Source organism: Oncorhynchus nerka, linkage group LG20, assembly GCF_034236695.1.
Source record: "Oncorhynchus nerka isolate Pitt River linkage group LG20, Oner_Uvic_2.0, whole genome shotgun sequence".
NCBI lineage: Eukaryota > Metazoa > Chordata > Actinopteri > Salmoniformes > Salmonidae > Oncorhynchus > Oncorhynchus nerka.
The window spans coordinates 88,282,705-88,307,796 of NC_088415.1; the positions used below are offsets into that span (position 1 = coordinate 88,282,705).

A 25,092-nucleotide genomic window follows, 5' to 3' on the forward strand; every position below is an offset into this window, starting at 1 on the left:
GAGCCGGATGTCAACGCTGCATGTAACCAACATATCCTCAATAAGACCTTCAGCGGGATATGAGCTACTATCCGTAATACTGTGAGCATGTAAATGTGGTCAAGTGAGACCAACCTACGTTCAGAATATGAACGAATTCCAGGAGGAAACCAACGGTTGTCTGGCTTCGAACTAAAAACATGATTGCAACTGAACTCTGGCTTAGAAATGTTAAGTGATCGTACATATCAAAAAAGGTTAGTGGGTGTGGACAGGTTGAGCAACATGTGAGATGTGTACATGTTGGACATAGGATAGATCCATTCAAGCATAAGCGACCCACAAGTCTTTCATTTGAAGAACCTAATCTTCACCCAAATTCCTCCACCTTGACAGAAGTACTTTACTTATGGTACTATTGCCAGACCAGCCACCACCATACCTATTCACCGTAACAACTTGTCAACGAGACGAAACAAGTAGGCTTACTATGTGCACATGGAAGTGTGCCAGGAAAGGGAATGACATTATGAGCTTGTCGAAACGCCGCATCCCGAATTCTGTGTGAGAGAGAGTTTTAAAAAAAAAATTATCTTCAGAGACACCTGCTTCTGTGGCTTGACAGTATCAGAGCAATGAGATTCCCCGGAGAGGGAACGCTGAGAGAGCGCTCCAACGATCCCGTTTCAAATCCCGGGGAAAATAAAACTTCAAGAGCTCTTGTAGCCAGGCTACATTCCATCACGGGGCATAACACAGGAACAATCTAAAGAAACCTAACAAATGGTCAAATGAGAATGGATAAATCCAGAGGAACTGTTAATTTGTGAGAAGGATACATCCAGAGGAACTGTTAATTTGTGAGAAGGATACATCCAGAGGAACTGTTAATTTGTAAGAAGGATACATCCAGAGGAACTGTTAATTTGTGAGAAGGATAAATCCATAGGAACTGTTAATTTGTGAGAAGGATACATCCAGAGGACTGTTAATTTGTAAGAAGGATACATCCAGAGGACTGTTAATTTGTGAGAAGGATAAATCCAGAGGACTGTTAATTTGTGAGAAGGATAAATCCAGAGGAACTGTTAATTTGTGAGAAGGATAAATCCAGAGGAACTGTTAATTTGTGAGAAGGATAAATCCAGAGGAACTGTTAATTTGTGAGAAGGATACATCCAGAGGAACTGTTAATTTGTGAGAAGGATACATCCAGAGGAACTGTTAATTTGTGAGAAGGATAAATCCAGAGGAACTGTTAATTTGTGAGAAGGATAAATCCAGAGGAACTGTTCATTTGTGAGAAGGATAAATCCAGAGGAACTGTTAATTTGTGAGAAGGATACATCCAGAGGAACTGTTAATTTGTGAGAAGGATAAATCCAGAGGAACTGTTAATTTGTGAGAAGGATAAATCCAGAGGAACTGTTAATTTGTGAGAAGGATAAATCCATAGGAACTGTTAATTTGTGAGAAGGATAAATCCAAAGGAACTGTTAATTTGTGAGAAGGATATATCCAGAGGAACTGTTAATTTATGAGAAGGATAAATCCAGAGGAATTGTTACTGTGTCAGTTTCTCTAGCAGCTTTGCGAAGTTGGCTGAGGTATAGCCCAATGTTGCCCAGTTCATGCCCTCTTCTCTACCCTCCTCCGTGTGCCCAGCTCCTGTCCATTCGTTTATCCATCCATCCTAAAAATAGCAGCGACTTGGTTTTCGCCTCGATTCACTCAGAGCTGCCAGGTCGGGCCGAGAGAAAAGTGGAGAATGGCGGCGTGATGATTCACAGAGTGTATCTGTATGTGTGGTATGGTATTTTAGTGAGCGAGTTTGTGTATTTGCTTGTGGTGCACATCAGTGTTTGCATTGGAAGGACGATCTATTCCTTCTGTTTTGAGCAAAGCTGGCAAATGATTCTGTCTCGGGCTCTCTCTCTCCTCCCTCTCTCTCTCTCCTGCCTCTCTCCTGCCTCCCTCTCCCTCTCTCTCCTGCCTCTCTCCTCCCTCTCTCTCCTGCCTCTCTCTCCTCCCCTCTTTCTCGCTTGCTGGATGGCTTGGCTCAGTCAGCTTGGTGATTCCTGGTATTCCCTCTCTGCCTCGTTTACCCCTCGCTCTCTTTCTCCCTTTCAGTCTCTCTGCCTGTTTCACTTTTCCTCCACCCTCTTTTTCTCTCCTTTCCCTTTCCATTACATTTACATTTAAGTCATTTAGCAGACGCTCTTATCCAGAGCGACTTACAAATTGGTGCGTTCCCTCTACCCCATGTTCTCTCCCTGTCCTCCCTCTCGTAGACGGACAGGGAAGTGCTCCGTGTCGAGGACAGAGGCTCCATGGTATTCGGCTGAAGGAACATTTGAGTTCAGATTTGAGGTCAGATTGAACTGCAGGATGGAGAACTCGTTTCCTGTGCACCCCCTACTTACAGTATGTTAGGATCTCAACCCTTTAAACTGGTGGGAATTGCCCTATAACTACATGGATAGGGATACATTGAAATGTTTCTTACAAAAGGAAGATGAAAAGTACATGCATTAGCACGGTAGCAATTAAAACAGTTTGGAAATTATGGGAAAATGATTAGACCAAATTTGAGGACAACAGTTCACCTGACGAGACTGAATCCAAACATTACACTGTTGACTTGATCTGTATTTTACATTCACTGCCACATTAACGACATCTGAAAATCCTCTGGATACTTTCAGTAACATGATGAGAATATTCCTGGACAATGTGTTGTAGGTGCAACATAAGAGAATGACAAGGGGTTGAGGCAGAGGACTAACTGGTGTCTCCAAGTGGACACACACACACACCTCTCCAAAGTGTGCATTTTTCAATGCACTTTTATGACTCAAAGAAGATTCTTCAACTATAAAGGTGCTTTTTTGAGCGCTCTTTCCTAGCGGTGCAGTTGAGGAACTAGAGCAAGCACACTTGTAGTTGTTTAGTTAAGAACACAAACCTGCATCCCCGCCGTCACACAATTACTGTTGTTTACACAATCCAAAAACGGTCCATTATAAAATCACAATCTGGGTCAGCCGGGTATCATTTGAAAGCTTATTCTATTGCCAACAAGACTAGCTAAGTTATTTTAGGAGGGATAGGGCAACTACCGAACGTCTGTCAATTAGCAGGAGGGATAGGGCAACTACCGAACGTCTGTCAATTAGCAGGAGGGATAGGGCAACTACCGAACGTCTGTCAATTAGCAGGAGGGATAGGGCAACTACCGAACGTCTGTCAATTAGCAGGGAGGGATAGGGCAACTACCGAACGTCTGTCAATTAGCAGGAGGGATAGGGCAACTACCGAACGTCTGTCAATTAGCAGGAGGGATAGGGCAACTACCGAACGTCTGTCAATTAGCAGGAGGGATAGGGCAACTACCGAACGTCTGTCAATTAGCAGGAGGGATAGGGCAACTACCGAACGCCTGTCAGCCAAAACCAGTAAGGTGAAAGTCTGACGTCATGTACAGCATGTTACCATACAGCCACTGCATTCCACTACAGCTGCACCATCACTGCCTGGTATGGCAACTGCTTGGCCTCCGACCGTAAGGCACTAGGCACCTGTACATCACTGGGGCCGAGCCTCCTGCCATCCAGGACCTCTATATCAGGAAGGCCCTAAATAATTGTCAAAGACCCCAGCCACCCTAATCATAGACTGTTCTCTCTGCTACCGCACGGCAAGCGTTACCGGAGCGCCAAGTCTAGGACCAAAAGGCTTCTAAACAGCTTTTATCCCCAAGCCATAAGACTCCTGAACAAATAATCAAATGGCTACCCAGACTATTTGGATTGCCACGCCCCCCCCCCCCCCCCCCGTCTTTTACACTGCTGCTACTCTCTCTTGTTACCATCTACTTGAATAACTCTTACAGCTCTCTGACTGAATCTCTCACCCCCTCGCTCAATGACTCTCTCCCTCTGACCCAGTCAGCCCTTCTCTTGCCTCTCTCCTCCCACTTGTTTGCTGTCCCCACCACATTTACTCCCTGTCTGTCTAACCCAGCACCCATCTCCCTCTCTCTTCTGCTTTCTTCCTCTGCCTCTCTCTTCCTCTCTCATTCATTCCTCCCTACAGTCTCTCCATTCCCTCACGGCTTTCGGGCCGACAGTATGTTCTTTATTTGATGTTGGCTTTATTTCCTGCCTGCTAACCCTCAAAAAGTGTTATCTGTGCAGACTATAAATAAATCCAAACCGGCTGCTTTTCTCCCCTTCAATGGTAGGCTGGTTGCTTTTTCTCCAGCACTAATTAAAGGAGGAATGTCCGAGGAGGATCCAGCCGGTGCCGTTTAGCGATACTACTCGGCTAACGCGAATGGAATGTTTTTGCAGTGTTTCTGGAACATTGGGGTGATGACAGCCGTTGGAGAGGAGGGTCAGACTCCGTCTACACTTTTCTCCATCTTCTCTGGGTCGAAGAAACACAACCAGGGGAGCCAAAACATCCCGCGATGTTTCCTTGATAGTTCTTGTTGGTTGGTTGGTCTCATATATTTTCAAGAAGTTTTCATTCCGAACTGGTACTCACACTGAAAGTGACATGTCCTTGTTGTGTTCATTAAAATAGATGGAATTCTTTGTGTTGTGGATTCACAGCTCGTAAGAGAGCGAGCGGATGTCCTGCATCTGATCATCATGACAGGACAAAGAGAGCTTTCCTTCCCCAATGGTGGGGTCATATTAGTTTGTAGGACCGTTTCTGACTAGTGATGGGAAGTCTTTTTTACTGACTCAGATCTTTTTTGACTCGTTCAGTTAAAAGAACGAATCTTTCGACTAATTCCGTTCATTTGATTCAGTAATTCCAGAGCATGCAGGACCCCCTACCGATGAACTGAAAACTCAAGAGTCATGGTTCTACAAGCCTCTTGTTCACCATAGGAGGCTTATTGGAGCTGCCATTTGTGACTCAGTCTTGTAGACGTGTGCTTTAAAAACGTACATTTTGTTGATTGCTAAACATATAAATACGATTATCCAGGTGTGGCAGTTGAGGTGCTTGACTGCTGTGAGGGTGAAAAGCACAATATCGTTCGTGAACTGCACCGTCTCAAACGACTCTTTCTCCAGTTTGAGTTTGTTGACCAGAGACTGTGCATGTTTTAGTTCTACAAAGCTCTTTTAATCATAACATTCAATAATCAATTCATTGAATTTCTTCTTCCACCATGTGATCAATCATCAGTCCTAAACATGGAGTTTTCTTCTCAATGACCCTGATCTATTTACCTTATGTCAGATATGACAGACAGTTGGTGCATGGTGGGAACATATGACAGACAGTTGGTGCATGGTGGGAATATATGACAGACAGTTGGTGCATGGTGGGAACATATGACAGACAGTTGGTGCATGGTGGGAACATATGACAGACAGTTGGTGCATGGTGGGAACATATGACAGACAGTTGGTGCATGGTGGGAACATATGACAGACAGTTGGTGGTCAGAGCACTTCTCTGGAGCCGCTGAGCCGGAGGAGAGTGTATTAGTCCTGCTGCAGGACTCATTGCGGCCAGCACAAGCAGGTCAAACAAACAACTAAAATTAACAAATCAGAAAAACGAATCATAACTCTCGAGTTCGTAAAATGAGTCGTTTGAAAAAGAACGGATCGTTTGCAAACAGCACATCACGAGTTCAAACACTACAGACAGAAGTTGGCACATCGGCGGTACCAAATTCAGACGAGTCCCATAAAGCTTGTGGGGGGGTCATAGAGCAACATTTCTGGATTGGTTTCCCCGGTGATTTTACCCATGCACTACTGTGTGTTCATTGTCCGTAGCTTATGCCTGCCCATTTCAGAACCCCACTGTCACCATGGGACACCCTGTTCATAACGCTGACATCAGCAAATCGCTCGCCCACACAACGCCATTCAAGTGGTCTGTGGTTGTGAGGCCGGTTGGACGTATTGCCAAATTCTCTAAAACAACGTTGGAGGCGGCTTATGGTAGTGAAATCAACATTCAATTATCTGGCCACAGCTCTGGTGGACATTCCTGCAGTCAGCATGCCAAGTGCATGCTCCCTCAAAACCTGTGTTGTATTGTAACAAAACAGTGGCCTTTTACTGTCCCCAGCACAAGGTGCACCTGTGTAATGATCATGCTGTTTAATCAACTTCTTGATATGCCACACCTGTCAGGTGGATGGATTATCTTGGCAAAAGTGGTTTGTGTATATGGATCATTTCTGGGATCTTTTATTTCAGCTCATGAAACACTGGATTTTTTTTCGGGGGGAGGGGGGAGGCACAAGAGCACAAGGGGATTGATGGAGCTTTGGCAGAGAGTGGGACTCCCAACCTAATGCCACACATCACAGCGCCTATGAGTCCCCTTTTTCTATGCCACTTTAAGCAAGGGGGGCTTGACTTACTGCATACCCCCCCCCCCTCCTGTCCTTCCATCCCTGACCAGCACTGTGGCAGAGAACTGGGTAATGTTCAGTTGGCACAAAATGAAAGAGAAAAAAATGGTGAAACAACTGACCTTGTCCAATAAGAAACAATGTTGCAAAAATGTTTTGCAACGTTTTGTTACAACGTTACATAACCCAATCAATCACCGCCTTCGCATGAACAAAGTCAGAGAAAAATTGTGCTGCAGAGTATTGAGAGTTTGACAGTATTTTTTCCATAATTCAGTGTGTTTTTTAGCCAGAGGAAAACGAATGTCGCACATAGCGCAGTATGCTGGAGAGAGGGATCACTGGTGTAAACAAGACATAGTTGTTGGGGCTTGGAGGACAAAACAGTAGGCTGCAAATAATACCCAGCCAAACAGCCAGTCAACCAGCCAGTCAGCCAGCCAGTCAACCAGCCAGCCAAGTGATCTCCACACAACCCTCCTGGGGGAGAAAAGCTGAGAGCAAGCTTCAGTGATTCATTATTTATAGCTAGGTTCATTCATATACAGTACCTGTTCAAAAGAAAACAACTCTCTCTCCATCTCTCTCTTTCCCTCTCTCTCTCCATCGCACTCTCTCCATCTCTCTCTCTCCATCTCTCTCTCTCCATCTCTCTCTCTCCATCTCTCTCTCTGCATCTCTCTCTCTCAATCTCTCTCTCCATCTCTCTCTCTCAATCTCTCTCTCCATCTCTCTCTCTGCATCTCTCTCTCTGCATCTCTCTCTCCATCTCCATCTCTCTCTCTCCCTCTCTCCATCCTTCCCTCACCCTACATCCTTCACCCTCTCTCCCCCTACATCCCTCGCTCTCTCCCTACATCCCTCGCTCTCTCCCTCCCTTCCTCTTCTCACCCTCCCCTCTCTCTCTCACCCTCCCTCTCTCCCTCACTCTTCCCACCCTCCCACCCACCCACCCTCCCCTCCCTCCCTCTTCCCATCCACCCTCCCCTCCCTCCCTTTTCCCATCCACCCTCCCCTCCCTCACTCTTCCCATCCACCCTCCCTCCCTCTTCCCATCCACCCTCCCCTCCCTACCTCTTCCCACCCACCTTCCCCCTCTCTCCCCAACCTCCTCTCTCTACCCAACCTTCTCTCTCTCCCCCTCTCCACCCTCCCCTCTCTCTATATCCCTCTCTCCCACTCCATCCCTCTCTCCCTCTCCAGTTCATGAGGTAACAGCAGCCTGCTGTGTAAGGGGAGAGAAATGCTGCAGAAAGCAGAAAGCTGCAACTGTGTGAGCAGCTCTGCATCCCCCGATTCACCTTCGCTGCTCAGAAAACTGCAACGTCAACCCAAGGCCACACACATTCATACACACCAGAGGACCAACATACTGGTCACAGAACATACACACACACACACGGCTTCTTTGCAAAGTATGTTGTGGACTGGACTGGAATGTAGTGGACTGGACTGTAGTATAGTGGACTGGACTGTAGTGGACTGGACTGTAGTATAGTGGACTGGACTGTAGTGGACTGGACTGGACTGTAGTGTAGTGGACTGGACTGTAGTATAGTGGACTGGACTGTAGTGGACTGTAGTGTAGTGGACTGGACTGTAGTGTAGTGGACTGTAGTGTAGTGGACTGGACTGTAGTGTAGTGGACTGGACTGTAGTGTAGTGGACTGTAGTGTAGTGGACTGGACTGTAGTGTAGTGGACTGTAGTGTAGTGGACTGGACTGTAGTGTAGTGTAGTGGACTGTAGTGTAGTGGACTGGACTGTAGTGTAATGTAGTGGACTGTAATGTAGTGGACTGGACTGTAGTGTAGTGGACTGGACTGTAGTGTAGTGGACTGTAGTGTAGTGTAGTGTAGTGTACTGTAGTGTAGTGTACTGGACTGTAGTATAGTGGACTGGATTGTAGTGTAGTGGACTGTAGTGTAGTGGACTGTAGTGTAGTGGACTGTAGTATAGTGGACTGGACTGTAGTATAGTGGACTGTAGTGTAGTGGACTGTAGTATAGTGGACTGGACTGTAGTATAGTGGACTGTAGTGTAGTGGACTGTAGTATAGTGGACTGGACTGTAGTATAGTGGACTGTAGTGTAGTGGACTGTAGTATAGTGGACTGGACTGTAGTATAGTGGACTGGACTGTAGTATAGTGGACTGTAGTGTAGTGGACTGTAGTATAGTGGACTGGACTGTAGTATAGTGGACTGTAGTGTAGTGGACTGTAGTATAGTGGACTGGACTGTAGTATAGTGGACTGTAGTGTAGTGGACTGGACTGTAGTATAGTGGACTGTAGTGTAGTGGACTGTAGTATAGTGGACTGTAGTGTAGTGGACTGGACTGTAGTGGACTGGACTGTAGTGTAGTGGACTGTAGTATAGTGGACTGGACTGTAGTATAGTGGACTGTAGTGTAGTGGACTGTAGTATAGTGGACTGGACTGTAGTGGACTGGACTGTAGTATAGTGGACTGTAGTGTAGTGGACTGTAGTGTAGTGGACTGTAGTGTAGTGGACTGGACTGTAGTGGACTGGACTGTAGTGTAGTGTACTGTAGTATAGTGGACTGGACTGTAGTATAGTGGACTGTAGTGTAGTGGACTGTAGTGTAGTGGACTGTAGTGTAGTGGACTGTAGTATAGTGGACTGTAGTATAGTGTAGTGGACTGTAGTGTAGTGTAGTGGACTGTAGTGGACTGGACTGTAGTGGACTGGACTGTAGTATAATGGACTGTAGTGTAGTGGACTGGACTGGACAAACCGACAAGAAAGAGAAGAATAAAGACAAAACACACACTGGGTAATGTACAGGAGATGAAACCTCTTCCCCTGACCTAACAGAACAGGCTACTCTGTCAGCACAGAGACATGGCTTCCTCCTCCCCTGACCTGCTACTCTGTCAGCACAGACCTAACAGAACAGGCTCTCTGTCAGCACAGGCTTCCTCCTCCCCCTGACCTGCTACTCTGTCAGCACAGAGACATGGCACAGAGACATGGCTCCTCCCCCTGACCTGCTACTCTGTCAGCACAGAGACATGGCCACCTCCTCCCCTGACCTAACAGAACAGGCTACTCTGTCAGCACAGAGACATGGCTTCCTCCTCCCCTGACCTGCTACTCTGTCAGCACAGAGACATGGCCACCTCCTCCCCTGACCTAACAGAACAGGCTACTCTGTCAGCACAGAGACATGGCTACCTCCTTCCCTGACCTGCTACTCTGTCAGCACAGAGACATGGCTTCCTCCTCCCCTGACCTAACAGAACAGGCTACTCTGTCAGCACAGAGACATGGCTTCCTCCTTCCCTGACCTGCTACTCTGTCAGCACAGAGACATGGCCACCTCCTCCCCTGACCTAACAGAACAGGCTACTCTGTCAGCACAGATGACATGGCACAGAGACATGGCCTCCCCTCCCAGAACAGGCTACTCTGACCTGCTACTCTGTCAGCACAGAGACATGGCCACCTCCTCCCCTGACCTAAAAGAACAGGCTACTCTGTCAGCACAGAGACATGGCTACCTCCTTCCCTGACCTGCTACTCTGTCAGCACAGAGACATGGCTTCCTCCTCCCCTGACCTAACAGAACAGGCTACTCTGTCAGCACAGAGACATGGCCACCTCCTCCCCTGACCTAACAGAACAGGCTACTCTGTCAGCACAGAGACATGGCTACCTCCTTCCCTGACCTGCTACTCTGTCAGCACAGAGACATGGCTTCCTCCTCCCCTGACCTAACAGAACAGGCTACTCTGTCAGCACAGAGACATGGCCACCTCCTCCCCTGACCTAACAGAACAGGCTACTCTGTCAGCACAGAGACATGGCTTCCTCCTCCCCTGACCTAACAGAACAGGCTACTCTGTCAGCACAGAGACATGGCTACCTCCTCCTGTCAGCACAGAGACATGACCTAACAGAACAGGCTACTCTGTCAGCACAGAGACATGGCTACCTCCTCCCCTGACCTGCTACTCTGTCAGCACAGAGACATGGCTTCCTCCTCCCCTGACCTAACATAACAGGCTACTCTGTCAGCACAGAGACATGGCTTCCTCCTCCCCTGACCTAACATAACAGGCTACTCTGTCAGCACAGAGACATGGCTACCTCCTTCCCTGACCTAACAGAACAGGCTACTCTGTCAGCACAGAGACATGGCTACCTCCTCCCCTGACCTGCTACTCTGTCAGCACAGAGACATGGCTTCCTCCTCCCCTGACCTAACATAACAGGCTACTCTGTCAGCACAGAGACATGGCTACCTCCTTCCCTGACCTGCTACTCTGTCAGCACAGAGACATGGCCACCTCCTTCCCTGACCTGCTACTCTGTCAGCACAGAGACATGGCTCAGCCTGCTACAGCACAGAGACATGGCTACCTCCTCCCCTGACCTGCTACTCTGTCAGCACAGAGACATGGCCACCTCCTTCCCTGACCTGCTACTCTGTCAGCACAGAGACATGGCTACCTCCTCCCCTGACCTGCTACTCTGTCAGCACAGAGACATGGCCACCTCCTTCCCTGACCTGCTACTCTGTCAGCACAGAGACATGGCTACCTCCTCCCCTGACCTGCTACTCTGTCAGCACAGAGACATGGCCACCTCCTCCCCTGACCTAACAGAACAGGCTATTCTGTCAGCACAGAGACATGGCTTCCTCCTCCCCTGACCTGCTACTCTGTCAGCACAGAGACATGGCCACCTCCTCCCCTGACCTAACAGAACAGGCTATTCTGTCAGCACAGAGACATGGCTTCCTCCTCCCCTGACCTAACAGAACAGGCTACTCTGTCAGCACAGAGACATGGCTACCTCCTCCCCTGACCTAACAGAACAGGCTACTCTGTCAGCACAGAGACATGGCTACCTCCTCCCCTGACCTAACAGAACAGGCTACTCTGTCAGCACAGAGACATGGCTACCTCCTCCCCTGACCTAACAGAACAGGCTATTCTGTCAGCACAGAGACATGGCTACCTCCTCCCCTGACCTAACAGAACGGGCTACTCTGTCAGCACAGAGACATGGCTACCTCCTCAGAGAGACAGACAGCCCTCTAATGACTGCATATCACATTAGTGAGAAAGGAGGGAAAGAAAAGGAGAGAGGGATGGATGGATGAGAGGGAGGACAGAGGAGGGTGTGGGTGCGTCCCATCACAAAAGTCATTCAGCAGCACTTCATCAATGACCTCATGGTTCCGCATTCAATAACGTGGGCTGGGTGTGTGTGTGTGTGTGTGTGTGTGTGTGCGTGCGTGCGTGCGAGACAGAGAAAAAGTGACAGTCATGATCTGAAGGGTTGAGCAGACACACAGACCATAACAGATAGACGCAAAAAATATAGCTATGCATTGCCTAGCCTAGCCTAGCCTAGCCTAGTCATAATCACTGCATCTGTTGAATGAATGGTAGATGGCAACAACTATACTGCCAGATGGGTACCTGGAACACACACACACACACGATACATTAGCCTGGTGGTGTTCTTTATATTCAGGGTTAAATACAAAAGCACTAGACTTCAACAAGATACTATCACATGAACAGAGATCTGAAAGAGTTTCTTTAAAATCAGTCGACTTGAAATACTTCACCTAATAAATAATGACTCATAAGTAATAGAATACAGGACTTGAAAACACACACACACACACTTCCTGCCATGTCATAATGAAGGCCTCATGTTCTCTACTGATGAGTAGTTAGGCAGCAGTGCTGTCTGAAAACAAAGTGACCATCGCTCCATGATTGGTGTGGGTGTGAAGTGAACTACCTCCTCGTCAACGCTGGGCAGTCGCTGGTAGTCCGATGTCTCATCCAGTCGCTGGTAGTCCGATGTCTCATCCAGTCGCTGGTACTCAGCCATCTCTCCCATGGCAATGTCAGTCAGTCAGTCAGTCAGTCAGCCATCTCTCCCATGGCAATGTCAGTCAGTCAGTCAGTCAGTCAGCCATCTCTCCCATGGCAATGTCAGTCAGTCAGTCAGTCAGCCATCTCTCCCATGGTAAAGTCCAACACTGTCAGTCAGTCAGTCAGCCATCTCTCCCATGGCAATGTCAGTCAGTCAGTCAGTCAGTCAGTCATCTCTCCAATAGCCTCAGTCCAGTGGTTTCCTGGTCCACCTTGGGCTGAGAATCACCAATCCAGTGTGTGTTCTGGCGAACAACAGACAGGCTATTCCTCGTCGTAGCAGTCAAAGATATCCCCTTCTTCTTTTCTGTATACACTTCTTGGGTTTCATTCAAAAAGGGGATGTTGTGGTCAGCCAGCCATAACAAGTGACCAAGTTTTTTTGATTAGGTACACTAAGAAAAGGACAGGAGCGCAAGGTAGGATTGTCCTCTTCACAATGGCCATTCCTCTGGGAATGACAGGTTGAGTCAGGTTCTGTGGAGGGTTTCCCCTATATGTGGATGTAGCAGGAGTCCAGCTATGTTGTTGATTGGTGTTGAGGATAGTCTTGTAGACAGGTGTCGTCAAAGGGTGGCGGATCCTCCTTTATTTCCATCTCGTCTAAATGACCTTCCAGTCCTGCTCTTCGCTCTCTCGCTTTCCTCCTCGCATCACAGGCTGTCACCGTCCGTCTCCCTCTCTCTTTCTGTCGCGCGCTGCTTGTTCATTGGTCAATGCCTCAGAGCTGACGCACGCTGCACTAGTTCTCCCTCTTCTCGCTCAGTCGTTCTATTTCCACAGCATCCCTATGTCCGGGCTTACCTTATTGCCTCATCTTCAAAACAAATACAGGAAGGCGGCATTGAAAAACAAGAGGATGTAGAATGCGTCTTTCACCCGAGTCCCGAGGGCTATTTTTCATTTTGTATGCATCTCCATCCTCCTAGTTTTTGAACAGCTGTCCACTCTGACCAGCAGCTTAGCACTGAGGAGAGGGAGAGAGAAACTGGGTGTGTTTTTTTTTGGTGCAGTTTTAAACAGACTTCCTGATTGCTCAGTTGGAGCCGACGGTTAATCCCTTGTTGTTGTTGTCATCTCTTTCCTTCACAATGCTTATTTTTCTCCCAATTAATTTGTTTTTACTCCAGCTGGTCGGCGATTTGATGAGTGGTCGCCTCCCCATTGCCACAGCGAGAGTGGAACCCCCCCTCCCCGGTCGTCGCCACGGGGATCTACAGTCAGCGGTGGTCCTGAGAGGAGCGGCCAATGAGGTGGCAGGAGGCCGACAGGGGAGGAGACAGGCATTAATGTGGATCACTAATCCTGCCATATAGGAGGGAGAAAAACACGGCCACACTGGGCGGTGTGCGTGTGTTTGCGTGTGTGTGTGTGTAGAAAGCACCACTCTGCTATGGGAGGATGCCCCCCCCCAATCTGGAGGCTATCTGAGCTGACATCTGGATAAAAGGGGGAGTAGAGAGAGAGAACGAACAAATAAATGACAGAACAAGAGAGGCAGAAACTGTTTAATCTGTCAGCCTCCTGATTCTCTCTCCACAATCTAACCATGACAATAGAGTCATGGTCTCGATGGTACTGACCAAGGCATTAGCACTTGATCTCAATAACGGTAGCACTGAGGTTGTTAACTCTATCTTTCTCTCTCCATCTCTCTCTATGCCTCTTAACGGTTTTGGCCGGTCTAGTGCAGTCCCGTTCCTGGGGCCTGTTATTCGCAACCCGCTTATCAGGCTTAATGCTCTCATCCCTTCTCCACCTCCCCTGCTAAATCTGTTCCCTCCTGGCCCTGCACAGCGGGCACAGACACACACACACACACACCTACATGGCAGTGACCTCTGCTCCTGTGACCTTCGACTTATTATTGCTGTTGCGTTTTCTTGTGATACAAATCAAATCAAATTCTTGGGCAAAATGACGATGATTCATTGATTTCCCTACCGTTTAATGGTGCTTGGGGCTTTGTCTGTTTAAGAATAAATCTAGGCGAAACGATTCTAAAACGATTCACACAACACAGTGTTACAGACTTGGGACTAGAGGAATGCCCCAATTTCAAATCAACTCCTTCATGTAGGATCTGGTGGTCGATATATAATCAATTACAACTTAAAAATAACAAACAAGAATTTATTCCACAAGTTGTTTGTCAAGGTAAAGAAAGCAGGTCCAACCAGGTCCAGAATGAAGGCTAAAGACACACAGTTAAGAACGACAACCTGCCGACTCTTCACCCCTTGCTATGTAACTTCCTCTCCTTCTCTTACCTTTTCCTGAACGAGAGGCTTTGTTGTCCTGTCCCTGCAGTGTGGTAGTCTAGCGCCCACCCCCTCTCAGCAGCTGAATTCAGTGTGAGGGCAACTCAGATTAAATGTCCTGTTGCGTAACAATCACATTTGGGAATAGGGAGTGTATTCCTAAATGTTGGGAAGAGATGTTTGACGTACCGATTCCATGATATGTGTTGATATATTAAACAACGCAAGATTCAAGATTCAATTATTAGATAGAATTCTTGCCACCAACAAAATGTTTAATATTTAGGGCATAAAATCATCGAAGCTCTGCAGATTTTGTTGTGAGGATACAGAATCAATAGACCATTTATTTTGGTGTTTCTGGTCTCAGTGTAACAGTATAACTTTAGACCGTCCCCTCGCCCATACCCGGGTGCGAACCAGGGACCCTCTGCACACATCAACAACAGTCACCCACGAAGCATCGTTACCCATCACTCCAGAGCAAGGGGAACTACTACTTCAAGGTCTCAGAGCAAGTGACGTCACTGATTGAAACGCTATTTAGCGCGAACCACCGCTAACTAAGCTAGCCGTTTCACATCCGTTACATCAGGTTTGGGTTCAGGAATGGCTGAAAATGCATAACATTGATCTAAAATTGACCCTAGAAATAGTACTGTTGAGAGATCTGGAGAGACCGGGTCAGTCATTTACTAATACTCTTAGTAAAAGTATTTATCTTCAACTCGCAATCTGTGGATTCTATTCGATTAGATAGATCGAAACTGTAGTTTAACATCACAGCATAGTTGAAAGATATGTGTTGCATAGAAACCAGAAGAGGGTGACAAGCAGATATAGATGGGATGGTCTGAGGGTGACCAGCAGAGATAGATGGAATGGGCTGAGGGTGACCAACAGAGATAGATGGGATGGTCTGAGGGTGACCAGCAGAGATAGATGGGATGGGCTGAGGGTAACCAACAGAGATAGATGGGATGGTCTGAGGGTGACCAGCAGAGATAGATGGAATGGGCTGAGGGTGACCAACAGAGATAGATGGGATGGTCTGAGGGTGACCAGCAGAGATAGATGGGATGGTCTGAGGGTGACCAGCAGAGATAGATGGAATGGGCTGAGGGTGACCAACCGAGATAGATGGGATGGTCTGAGGGTGACAAGCAGAGATAGATGGAATGGTCTGAGGGTGGCCAACAGAGATAGATGGGATGGGCTGAGGGTGACCAGCAGAGATAGATGGGATTGGCTGAGGGTGGCCAACAGAGATAGATGGGATAGACGGATAGACGGATATGAAAACTCTTGGTAGATAGTGTGGTCTAGCTTATCATGAGGTACTCTACCTCAGGCGAGCAATACCTCGAGACTTCTTTAATATTAGACATCGCACACCAGCTGTTATTGACAAATAGAGACACACACACCACCAGCCCTCGTCTTACCAGACATAGCTGTTCTGTCCTGCCGATGCACGGAAAACCCAGCTAACTGTATATTATCTGTGTCGTCTTATCTGTGTCCTCGTTCAGCCAGGGAAAAAAATGTGAATTTCCAGAATTTCCGCATTTGTGAGTTGTCTCCTTTTGAAAGACATTGTTAATGCTACAGCTTATCTCACTAGCTACATACATAAACAACAACACTGAATGGCTCAGAGTGGGAGGTTATGTGATTGACTGCCGGCACGCGCCACTTGTATCAATAAATCACTATCAGAAAATGTTTTGTGTGGTAATTATTCATATTTACTGTTTTATTCACATGTTTTCAACATCATGCGTTCCGATTCTTGTGTAGATTGTAATGGACACAGTGTGTAAAATACTTTTTTGAAGGTTGTACTGATTATGATGAACTAAGATAATTCCAGCTATATGTGGAGCCATGTTTGTTGACATACAATGCATTCTGCGTTTCACGTAGTCGTCTGCCGACCAAAGATGTTATAACAAAATGAAGTGAGTAAGGGTTCACTCCTTTTTCTATAACTTCCCGAAAGTGAATGGTGGGATGTGAACGATGGTAGACGTCACACCCCCTTCAACATGCATACTATAAACAGACCACTCATCTTGTCTCATCGTATTATCTTTGGTGTCTGTGAAAAAACAAACATGGCGGTGCGCAGAAACTACCCATCGTCGGATTACTTTCGATTCCTAGAAAGTGCTTTACTAAATTATTTAGATCAATGGTGAGCTCACCCGAGATGTGATTAATTATAATAGTAATTGCTATTAGCTAATTCATATTATAGTTTATGTCAGCCGAGAGTTAGCTAAATATCACCACTTGTGTTACGTCAAACTTTCCTCAGTTAGCGCTAGGAGAAACGTAGACAAAAATTTCAGGTTTGGATGACTGTGTTATGCTGTAGCTACTAATGTGAATGTCTGAACATTGCATCCAAAAATAAACTGCTCACATTCTGGACATAACTTTGTAAAGACTGTTTGTGCAAAATGTTTCTGAAAAAACTGTGGCCAGCTCAAATGCTGATTGTTGCGTCATACTGAAACTGGACATTGTAAATAAGCTTTCTAAATCACACTGGTTTGATTGTACAATACAGGGACCACTGAAGAATGATCACACTGGTGTTTTGGCAAACTTAAATCCGTTTTACCTCATTTCTACCAGCATGTCATATGTGCAACCAGAGGAAAAAATCAAATAAATAAACTCTAGACCACCTTTACTCCACACACAGAGACACATACAACGCTCTCCCCCACCCTCCATTTGGCATATCTGACCAGAATTATATTCTCCTGATTCCTGCATGCAAGCAAAAACTAAAGCAGGAAGGGGTCAGATGATGTGGATGCTACGCTACAGGACTGTTTTGCTAGCACAGACTGGCATATGTTCCGGGATTCGTCCAATGGAATTGAGGAGTATACCACCTCAGTCACCGGCTTCTTCAATAAGTGTATCGAAGACGTTGTCCCCAGTGTGACTACACGAAAATATCCCAAACAGAAGCCATGGATTACAGGCAACATCCCCACTGAGCTAAAAGCTAGAGCTTTCAAGGTGCGGGACACTAATCTGGACGCGTATAAGAAATTCCGATATGCCCTCAGACGAACCATCAAACAGGCAAAGTGTCAATGCAGGGCTAAGTTTGAACCATACTACACCGACTCTGAAATGCGTCAGATGTGGCAGGGCTAGAAAACTATTATGGACGACAAAATGGAAACCCAGCCGCGAGCTGCCCAGTAACGCGAACCTAACAGATGAGCTAAATGCCTTTCTTACTAGCTTCAAGGCAAGCAACACTGTGGCATGCACGAGAGCACCAGCTGTTCAGGACGACTGTGTGATCATGCTCTCCGTAGCCGATGTGAGCAAGACCTTTAAACAGGTCAACATTCACAAGGAAACGGGGCCAGACGGATTACGAGGATGTGTACCAACTGGCAAGTGTCTTCGCTGACATTTTCAACATCTCCCTGACCGAGTCTGTAATACCTACATGTTTCAAGCAGACCACCATAGTTCCTGTGCCCAAGAAAGTGAAGATAACCCCCCCATAACACTCATGTCAGTAGCCATGAAGTGCTTTGAAAGGCTGGTCATGGCTCACATCAACACCATCTTCCCAGACACCCTAGACCCACTCTAATTTGCATACCACCCCAACAGATCCACAGATGACGCAATCTTAATCGCACTCCACAATACCCTTTCCCACCTGGACAAAAGGAACACCTATGTGAGAATGCTGTTCATTGACTACAGCTCAGCATTCAACACCATAGTGCCCACAAAGCTCATCACTAAGCTAAGGACCCTGAGACTAAACACTTCCCTCTGCAACTGGATTCTAGACTTCATGACAGGCTGCCCCCAGGTGGTAAGGGTAGGTAACAACACACCTGCCACGCCAATCCTCAACAAATGGGCCCCTCAGGGGTGCGTGCTTAGTCTCCTCCCGTACTCCCTGTTCACCCACGACTGCGTAGCCAAGAACGACTCCAACAACATCATTAAGTTTGGTGACGACACAACAGTGGTAGGCCTGATCACCGACAACGATAAGACGGCCTATAGGGAGGAGATCAGAGACCTGGCAATGTAGTGCCATGACAACAACGTGAGCAAGACAAAGGATCGTGGACAACTGATCGTGGACTACAGGAAAGGGAGGGCCGAACACCCCCCCACTCACATCGATGGGGCTGTAGTGGAACGGGTCAAGAGTTTCAAGTTCCTTGGTGTCCACATCGTCAACAAACTATCTTCGTCTAGGTCCAAAAGGCTCCTTAACAGCTTCTACCACCAAGCCATAAGATTGCTGAGCAATTAATCAAATTGCCACCCAGACTATTTAAATTCCCCTTTGTTTTTACACGGCTGCTAATTGCTGTTAATCATCTATGCATAGTCATTTTACCCCTACCTACATGTACAAATGACTTAGTCTAAACTGTACCCCCGCACATTGACTCGGTACCGGTACCGCCTGTATAGTTATTTTATTGTGTTTCATTTTGTTTTAGATTATTTTGTAAATATTTTCTTAACTCTATTTCTTGAACTGCATTCTTGAACGGCATGTGACAAATAACTTTTGATATAGCCGAATCCACTATAATGAAGGGGTATACTAATACCTTTGTATGCACAGTGTATAAACTCTAGATTGCTGGTGCTATGTATTGGCTAATGAGAGGCTTTGAAGACAATGGTTGGCCATATTGGGAGTATTTCAATTAATTTTGACATGAATTTAATAAATATAAAATACTGGGGCAGTAACATTAGAACTTTCCAAAAATTATACTTTCAGGAATGACTGAATATATTTTTTACATTTTTATGCTTAGCTCACATAAAATAATTTCAAAGTATGAATTAATAATGCTTTTCTATAGCTCCCAAAATCTGATGATGGTGGTGGGGGAGTACCAAGATGGCTTTAAAACAGTGTGTGTGTGTGTGTGTGTGTGTGTGTGTGTGTGTGTGTGTGTGTGTGTGTGTGTGTGTGTGTATGTGTGTATATGTGTGTGTGTGTCACCTCTTCCAGTCACAGATGACCTGCTGTTGACTTAGTGGATGACTTCATCCTTGAGGTTGAGATCACAAGACAAGTCTACTATATGAATCACACTATGGATTGTTAACAGAAGCTAACTAGGCTAAAGACACAGGTCATTGCAGTTTACAAAGAAAAATAGCTTTCTCGGAAGAGAAAGGGAGGTAGGACTGATGGTAATACTGGGAGAGAAAGGGAGGTAGTACTGATGGTAATACTGGGAGAGTAAAGGGAGGTAGTACTGATGGTAATACTGGGAGAGAAAGGGAGGTAGTACTGATGGTAATACTGGGAGAGAAAGGGAGGTAGTACTGACGGTAATACTGGGAGAGAAAGGGAGGTAGTACTGATGGTAATACTGGGAGAGAAAGGGAGGTAGTACTGACGGTAATAGTACTGGGGAGAGAAAGGGAGGTAGTACTGATGGTAATACTGGGAGAGAAATGGAGGTAGTACTGATGGTAATACTGGGAGAGAAAGGGAGGTAGTACTGATGGTAATACTGGGAGAGAAAGGGAGGTAGTACTGATGGTAATACTGGGAGAGAAAGGGAGGTAACTGATGGTAATACTGGGAGAGAAAGGGAGGTAGTACTGATGGTAATACTGGGAGAGAAAGGGAGGTAGTACTGATGGTAATACTGGGAGAGAAAGGGAGGTAGTACTGATGGTAATACTGGGAGAGAAATGGAGGTAGTACTGACGGTAATACTGGGAGAGTAAAGGAGGTAGTACTGATGGTAATACTGGGAGAGAAAGGGAGGTAGTACTGACGGTAATACTGGGAGAGAAATGGAGGTAGTACTGATGGTAATACTGGGAGAGAAAGGGAGGTAGTACTGATGGTAATACTGGGAGAGAAAGGGAGGTAGTACTGATGGTAATACTGGGAGAGAAAGGGAGGTAGTACTGATGGTAATACTGGGAGAGAAAGGGAGTACTGAAATACTGGAGGTAGTACTGGGAGAGTAAAGGGAGGTACTGGGAGAGAAAGGGAGGTACTGATGGTAATACTGGGAGAGAAAGGGAGGTGGGAGAAAAGGGAGGTAGTACTGATGGAGGTAGTACTGATGGTAATACTGGGAGAGAAAGGAGGTAGTACTGATGGTAATACTGGGAGAGAAAGGGAGGTAGTACTGATGGTAATACTGGGAGAGAAAGGGAGGTAGTACTGATGGTAATACTGGGAGAGAAAGGGAGATGGTAATACTGGGAGAGTAAAGGGAGGTAGTACTGATGGTAATACTGGGAGAGAAAGGGAGGTAGTACTGATGGTAATACTGGGAGAGAAAGGGAGGTAGTACTGATGGTAATACTGGGAGAGAAAGGGAGGTAGTACTGATGGTAATACTGGGAGAGAAAGGGAGGTAGTACTGATGGTAATACTGGGAGAGAAAGGGAGGTAGTACTGATGGTAATACTGGGAGAGAGGTAAGGGAGAGAAATAGTACTGATGGTAATACTGGGAGAGAAAGGGAGGTAGTACTGATGGTAATACTGGGAGAGAAAGGGAGGTAGTACTGATGGTAATACTGGGAGAGAAAGGGAGGTAGTACTGATGGTAATACTGGGAGAGAAAGGGAGGTAGTACTGATGGTAATACTGGGAGAGAAAGGGAGGTAGTACTGATGGTAATACTGGGAGGAGAGAAAGGGAGGTAGTACTGATGGTAATACTGGGAGAGAAAGGGAGGTAGTACTGATGGTAATACTGGGAGAGAAAGGAGGTAGTACTGATGGTAATACTGGGAGAGAAAGGGAGATGGTAATACTGAGAGAAAGGGAGGTAGTAAATACTGGGAGAGAAAGGGAGGTAGTACTGATGGTAATACTGGGAGAGAAAGGGAGGTAGTACTGATGGTAATACTGGGAGAGAAAGGGAGGTAGTACTGATGGTAATACTGGGAGAGAAAGGGAGGTAGATGGTAATACTGAGAGAAAGGGAGGTAGGTAATACTGGGAGAGAAAGGGAGGTAGTACTGATGGTAATACTGGGAGAGAAAGGGAGGTAGTACTGACGGTAATACTGGGAGAGAAAGGGAGGTAGTACTGATGGTAATACTGGGAGAGAAAGGGAGGTAGTACTGACGGTAATACTGGGAGAGAAATGGAGGTAGTACTGATGGTAATACTGGGAGAGAAAGGGAGGTAGTACTGATGGTAATACTGGGAGAGAAAGGGAGGTAGTACTGACGGTAATACTGGGAGAGAAATGGAGGTAGTACTGATGGTAATACTGGGAGAGAAAGGGAGGTAGTACTGATGGTAATACTGGGAGAGAAAGGGAGGTAGTACTGATGGTAATACTGGGAGAGAAAGGGAGGTAGTATTGATGGTAATACTGGCAGAGTAAAGGGAGGTAGTACTGACGGTAATACTGGGAGAGAAAGGGAGGTAGTACTGACGGTAATACTGGGAGAGAAATGGAGGTAGTACTGATGGTAATACTGGGAGAGAAAGGGAGGTAGTACTGATGGTAATACTGGGAGAGAAATGGAGGTAGTACTGACGGTAATACTGGGAGAGTAAAGGGAGGTAGTACTGATGGTAATACTGGGAGAGAAAGGGAGGTAGTACTGACGGTAATACTGGGAGAGAAATGGAGGTAGTACTGATGGTAATACTGGGAGAGTAAAGGGAGGTAGTACTGATGGTAATACTGGGAGAGAAAGGGAGGTAGTATTGATGGTAATACTGGGAGAGAAAGGGAGGTAGTACTGATGGTAATACTGGGAGAGAAAGGGAGGTAGTACTGACGGTAATACTGGGAGAGAAAGGGAGGTAGTACTGATGGTAATACTGGGAGAGTAAAGGGAGGTAGTACTGATGGTAATACTAGGAGAGAAAGGGAGGTAGTACTGATGGTAATACTGGGAGAGAAAGGGAGGTAGTACTGACGGTAATACTGGGAGAGAAAGGGAGGTAGTACTGATGGTAATACTGGGAGAGAAAGGGAGGTAGTACTGATGGTAATACTGGGAGAGAAAGGGAGGTAGTACTGACGGTAATACTGGGAGAGAAATGGAGGTAGTACTGACGGTAATACTGGGAGAGAAAGGGAGGTAGTACTGATGGTAATACTGGGAGAGTAAAGGGAGGTAGTACTGATGGTAATACTGGGAGAGAAAGGGAGGTAGTACTGATGGTAATACTGGGAGAGAAAGGGAGGTAGTACTGACGGTAATACTGGGAGAGAAAGGGAGGTAGTACTGATGGTAATACTGGGAGAGAAAGGGAGGTAGTATTGATGGTAATACTGGGAGAGTAAAGGGAGGTAGTACTGACGGTAATACTGGGAGAGAAAGGGAGGTAGTACTGACGGTAATACTGGGAGAGAAAGGGAGGTAGTACTGATGGTAATACTGGGAGAGAAAGGGAGGTAGTACTGACGGTAATACTGGGAGAGAAATGGAGGTAGTACTGATGGTAATACTGGGAGAGAAAGGGAGGTAGTACTGATGGTAATACTGGGAGAGAAAGGGAGGTAGTACTGACGGTAATACTGGGAGAGAAATGGAGGTAGTACTGATGGTAATACTGGGAGAGAAAGGGAGGTAGTACTGATGGTAATACTGGGAGAGAAAGGGAGGTAGTACTGATGGTAATACTGGGAGAGAAAGGGAGGTAGTATTGATGGTAATACTGGCAGAGTAAAGGGAGGTAGTACTGACGGTAATACTGGGAGAGAAAGGGAGGTAGTACTGACGGTAATACTGGGAGAGAAATGGAGGTAGTACTGATGGTAATACTGGGAGAGAAAGGGAGGTAGTACTGATGGTAATACTGGGAGAGAAATGGAGGTAGTACTGACGGTAATACTGGGAGAGTAAAGGGAGGTAGTACTGATGGTAATACTGGGAGAGAAAGGGAGGTAGTACTGACGGTAATACTGGGAGAGAAATGGAGGTAGTACTGATGGTAATACTGGGAGAGTAAAGGGAGGTAGTACTGATGGTAATACTGGGAGAGAAAGGGAGGTAGTATTGATGGTAATACTGGGAGAGAAAGGGAGGTAGTACTGATGGTAATACTGGGAGAGAAAGGGAGGTAGTACTGACGGTAATACTGGGAGAGAAAGGGAGGTAGTACTGATGGTAATACTGGGAGAGTAAAGGGAGGTAGTACTGATGGTAATACTAGGAGAGAAAGGGAGGTAGTACTGATGGTAATACTGGGAGAGAAAGGGAGGTAGTACTGACGGTAATACTGGGAGAGAAAGGGAGGTAGTACTGATGGTAATACTGGGAGAGAAAGGGAGGTAGTACTGATGGTAATACTGGGAGAGAAAGGGAGGTAGTACTGACGGTAATACTGGGAGAGAAATGGAGGTAGTACTGACGGTAATACTGGGAGAGAAAGGGAGGTAGTACTGATGGTAATACTGGGAGAGTAAAGGGAGGTAGTACTGATGGTAATACTGGGAGAGAAAGGAGGTAGTACTGATGGTAATACTGGGAGAGAAAGGAGGTAGTACTGACGGTAATACTGGGAGAGAAAGGGAGGTAGTACTGATGGTAATACTGGGAGAGAAAGGGAGGTAGTATTGATGGTAATACTGGGAGAGTAAAGGGAGGTAGTACTGACGGTAATACTGGGAGAGAAAGGGAGGTAGTACTGACGGTAATACTGGGAGAGAAATGGAGGTAGTACTGATGGTAATACTGGGAGAGAAAGGGAGGTAGTACTGATGGTAATACTGGGAGAGAAATGGAGGTAGTACTGACGGTAATACTGGGAGAGTAAAGGGAGGTAGTACTGATGGTAATACTGGGAGAGAAAGGGAGGTAGTACTGACGGTAATACTGGGAGAGAAATGGAGGTAGTACTGATGGTAATACTGGGAGAGAAAGGGAGGTAGTACTGACGGTAATACTGGGAGAGAAAGGGAGGTAGTACTGATGGTAATACTGGGAGAGTAAAGGGAGGTAGTACTGATGGTAATACTGGGAGAGAAAGGGAGGTAGTATTGATGGTAATACTGGGAGAGAAAGGGAGGTAGTACTGACGGTAATACTGGGAGAGAAAGGGAGGTAGTACTGATGGTAATACTGGGAGAGAAAGGGAGGTAGTACTGACGGTAATACTGGGAGAGAAAGGGAGGTAGTACTGATGGTAATACTGGGAGAGTAAAGGGAGGTAGTACTGATGGTAATACTGGGAGAGAAAGTGAGGTAGTACTGATGGTAATACTGGGAGAGTAAAGGGAGGTAGTACTGATGGTAATACTGGGAGGGAAAGGGAGGTAGTACTGATGGTAATACTGGGAGAGAAAGGGAGGTAGTACTGATGGTAATACTGGGAGAGAAAGGGAGGTAGTACTGACGGTAATACTGGGAGAGAAAGGAAGGTAGTACTGATGGTAATACTGGGAGAGTAAAGGGAGGTAGTACTGATGGTAATACTGGGAGGGAAAGGGAGGTGATAAAGTGATAATGCCAAAGTGTTAATGTGTCATTACTACTCTAGAGGCACCTAGAGATAGGTGCAACCAGC

The 25,092-nt window shown here is 46.4% G+C and overlaps 1 protein-coding gene across 3 annotated transcripts in view; it reads right to left on the reverse strand.

The window, feature by feature from the left end:
* The window catches only part of LOC115101603 (activated CDC42 kinase 1-like), a 153,936-nt gene that overhangs the window by 83,010 nt on the left and 45,834 nt on the right, over positions 1-25,092 (reverse strand). Inside the window, exon 1 of one of the 3 annotated variants that reach the window (XM_065005950.1) lies at positions 12,157-13,461. The exons of the other annotated variants lie outside the window; for them this stretch is intronic. Coding sequence (XP_064862022.1) covers positions 12,157-12,258 — 102 coding nt within the window. The 5' untranslated portion in view covers positions 12,259-13,461. Of the gene's footprint in view, positions 1-12,156; positions 13,462-25,092 lie in introns of those variants that run through there. 3 annotated transcript variants of the gene reach the window in all.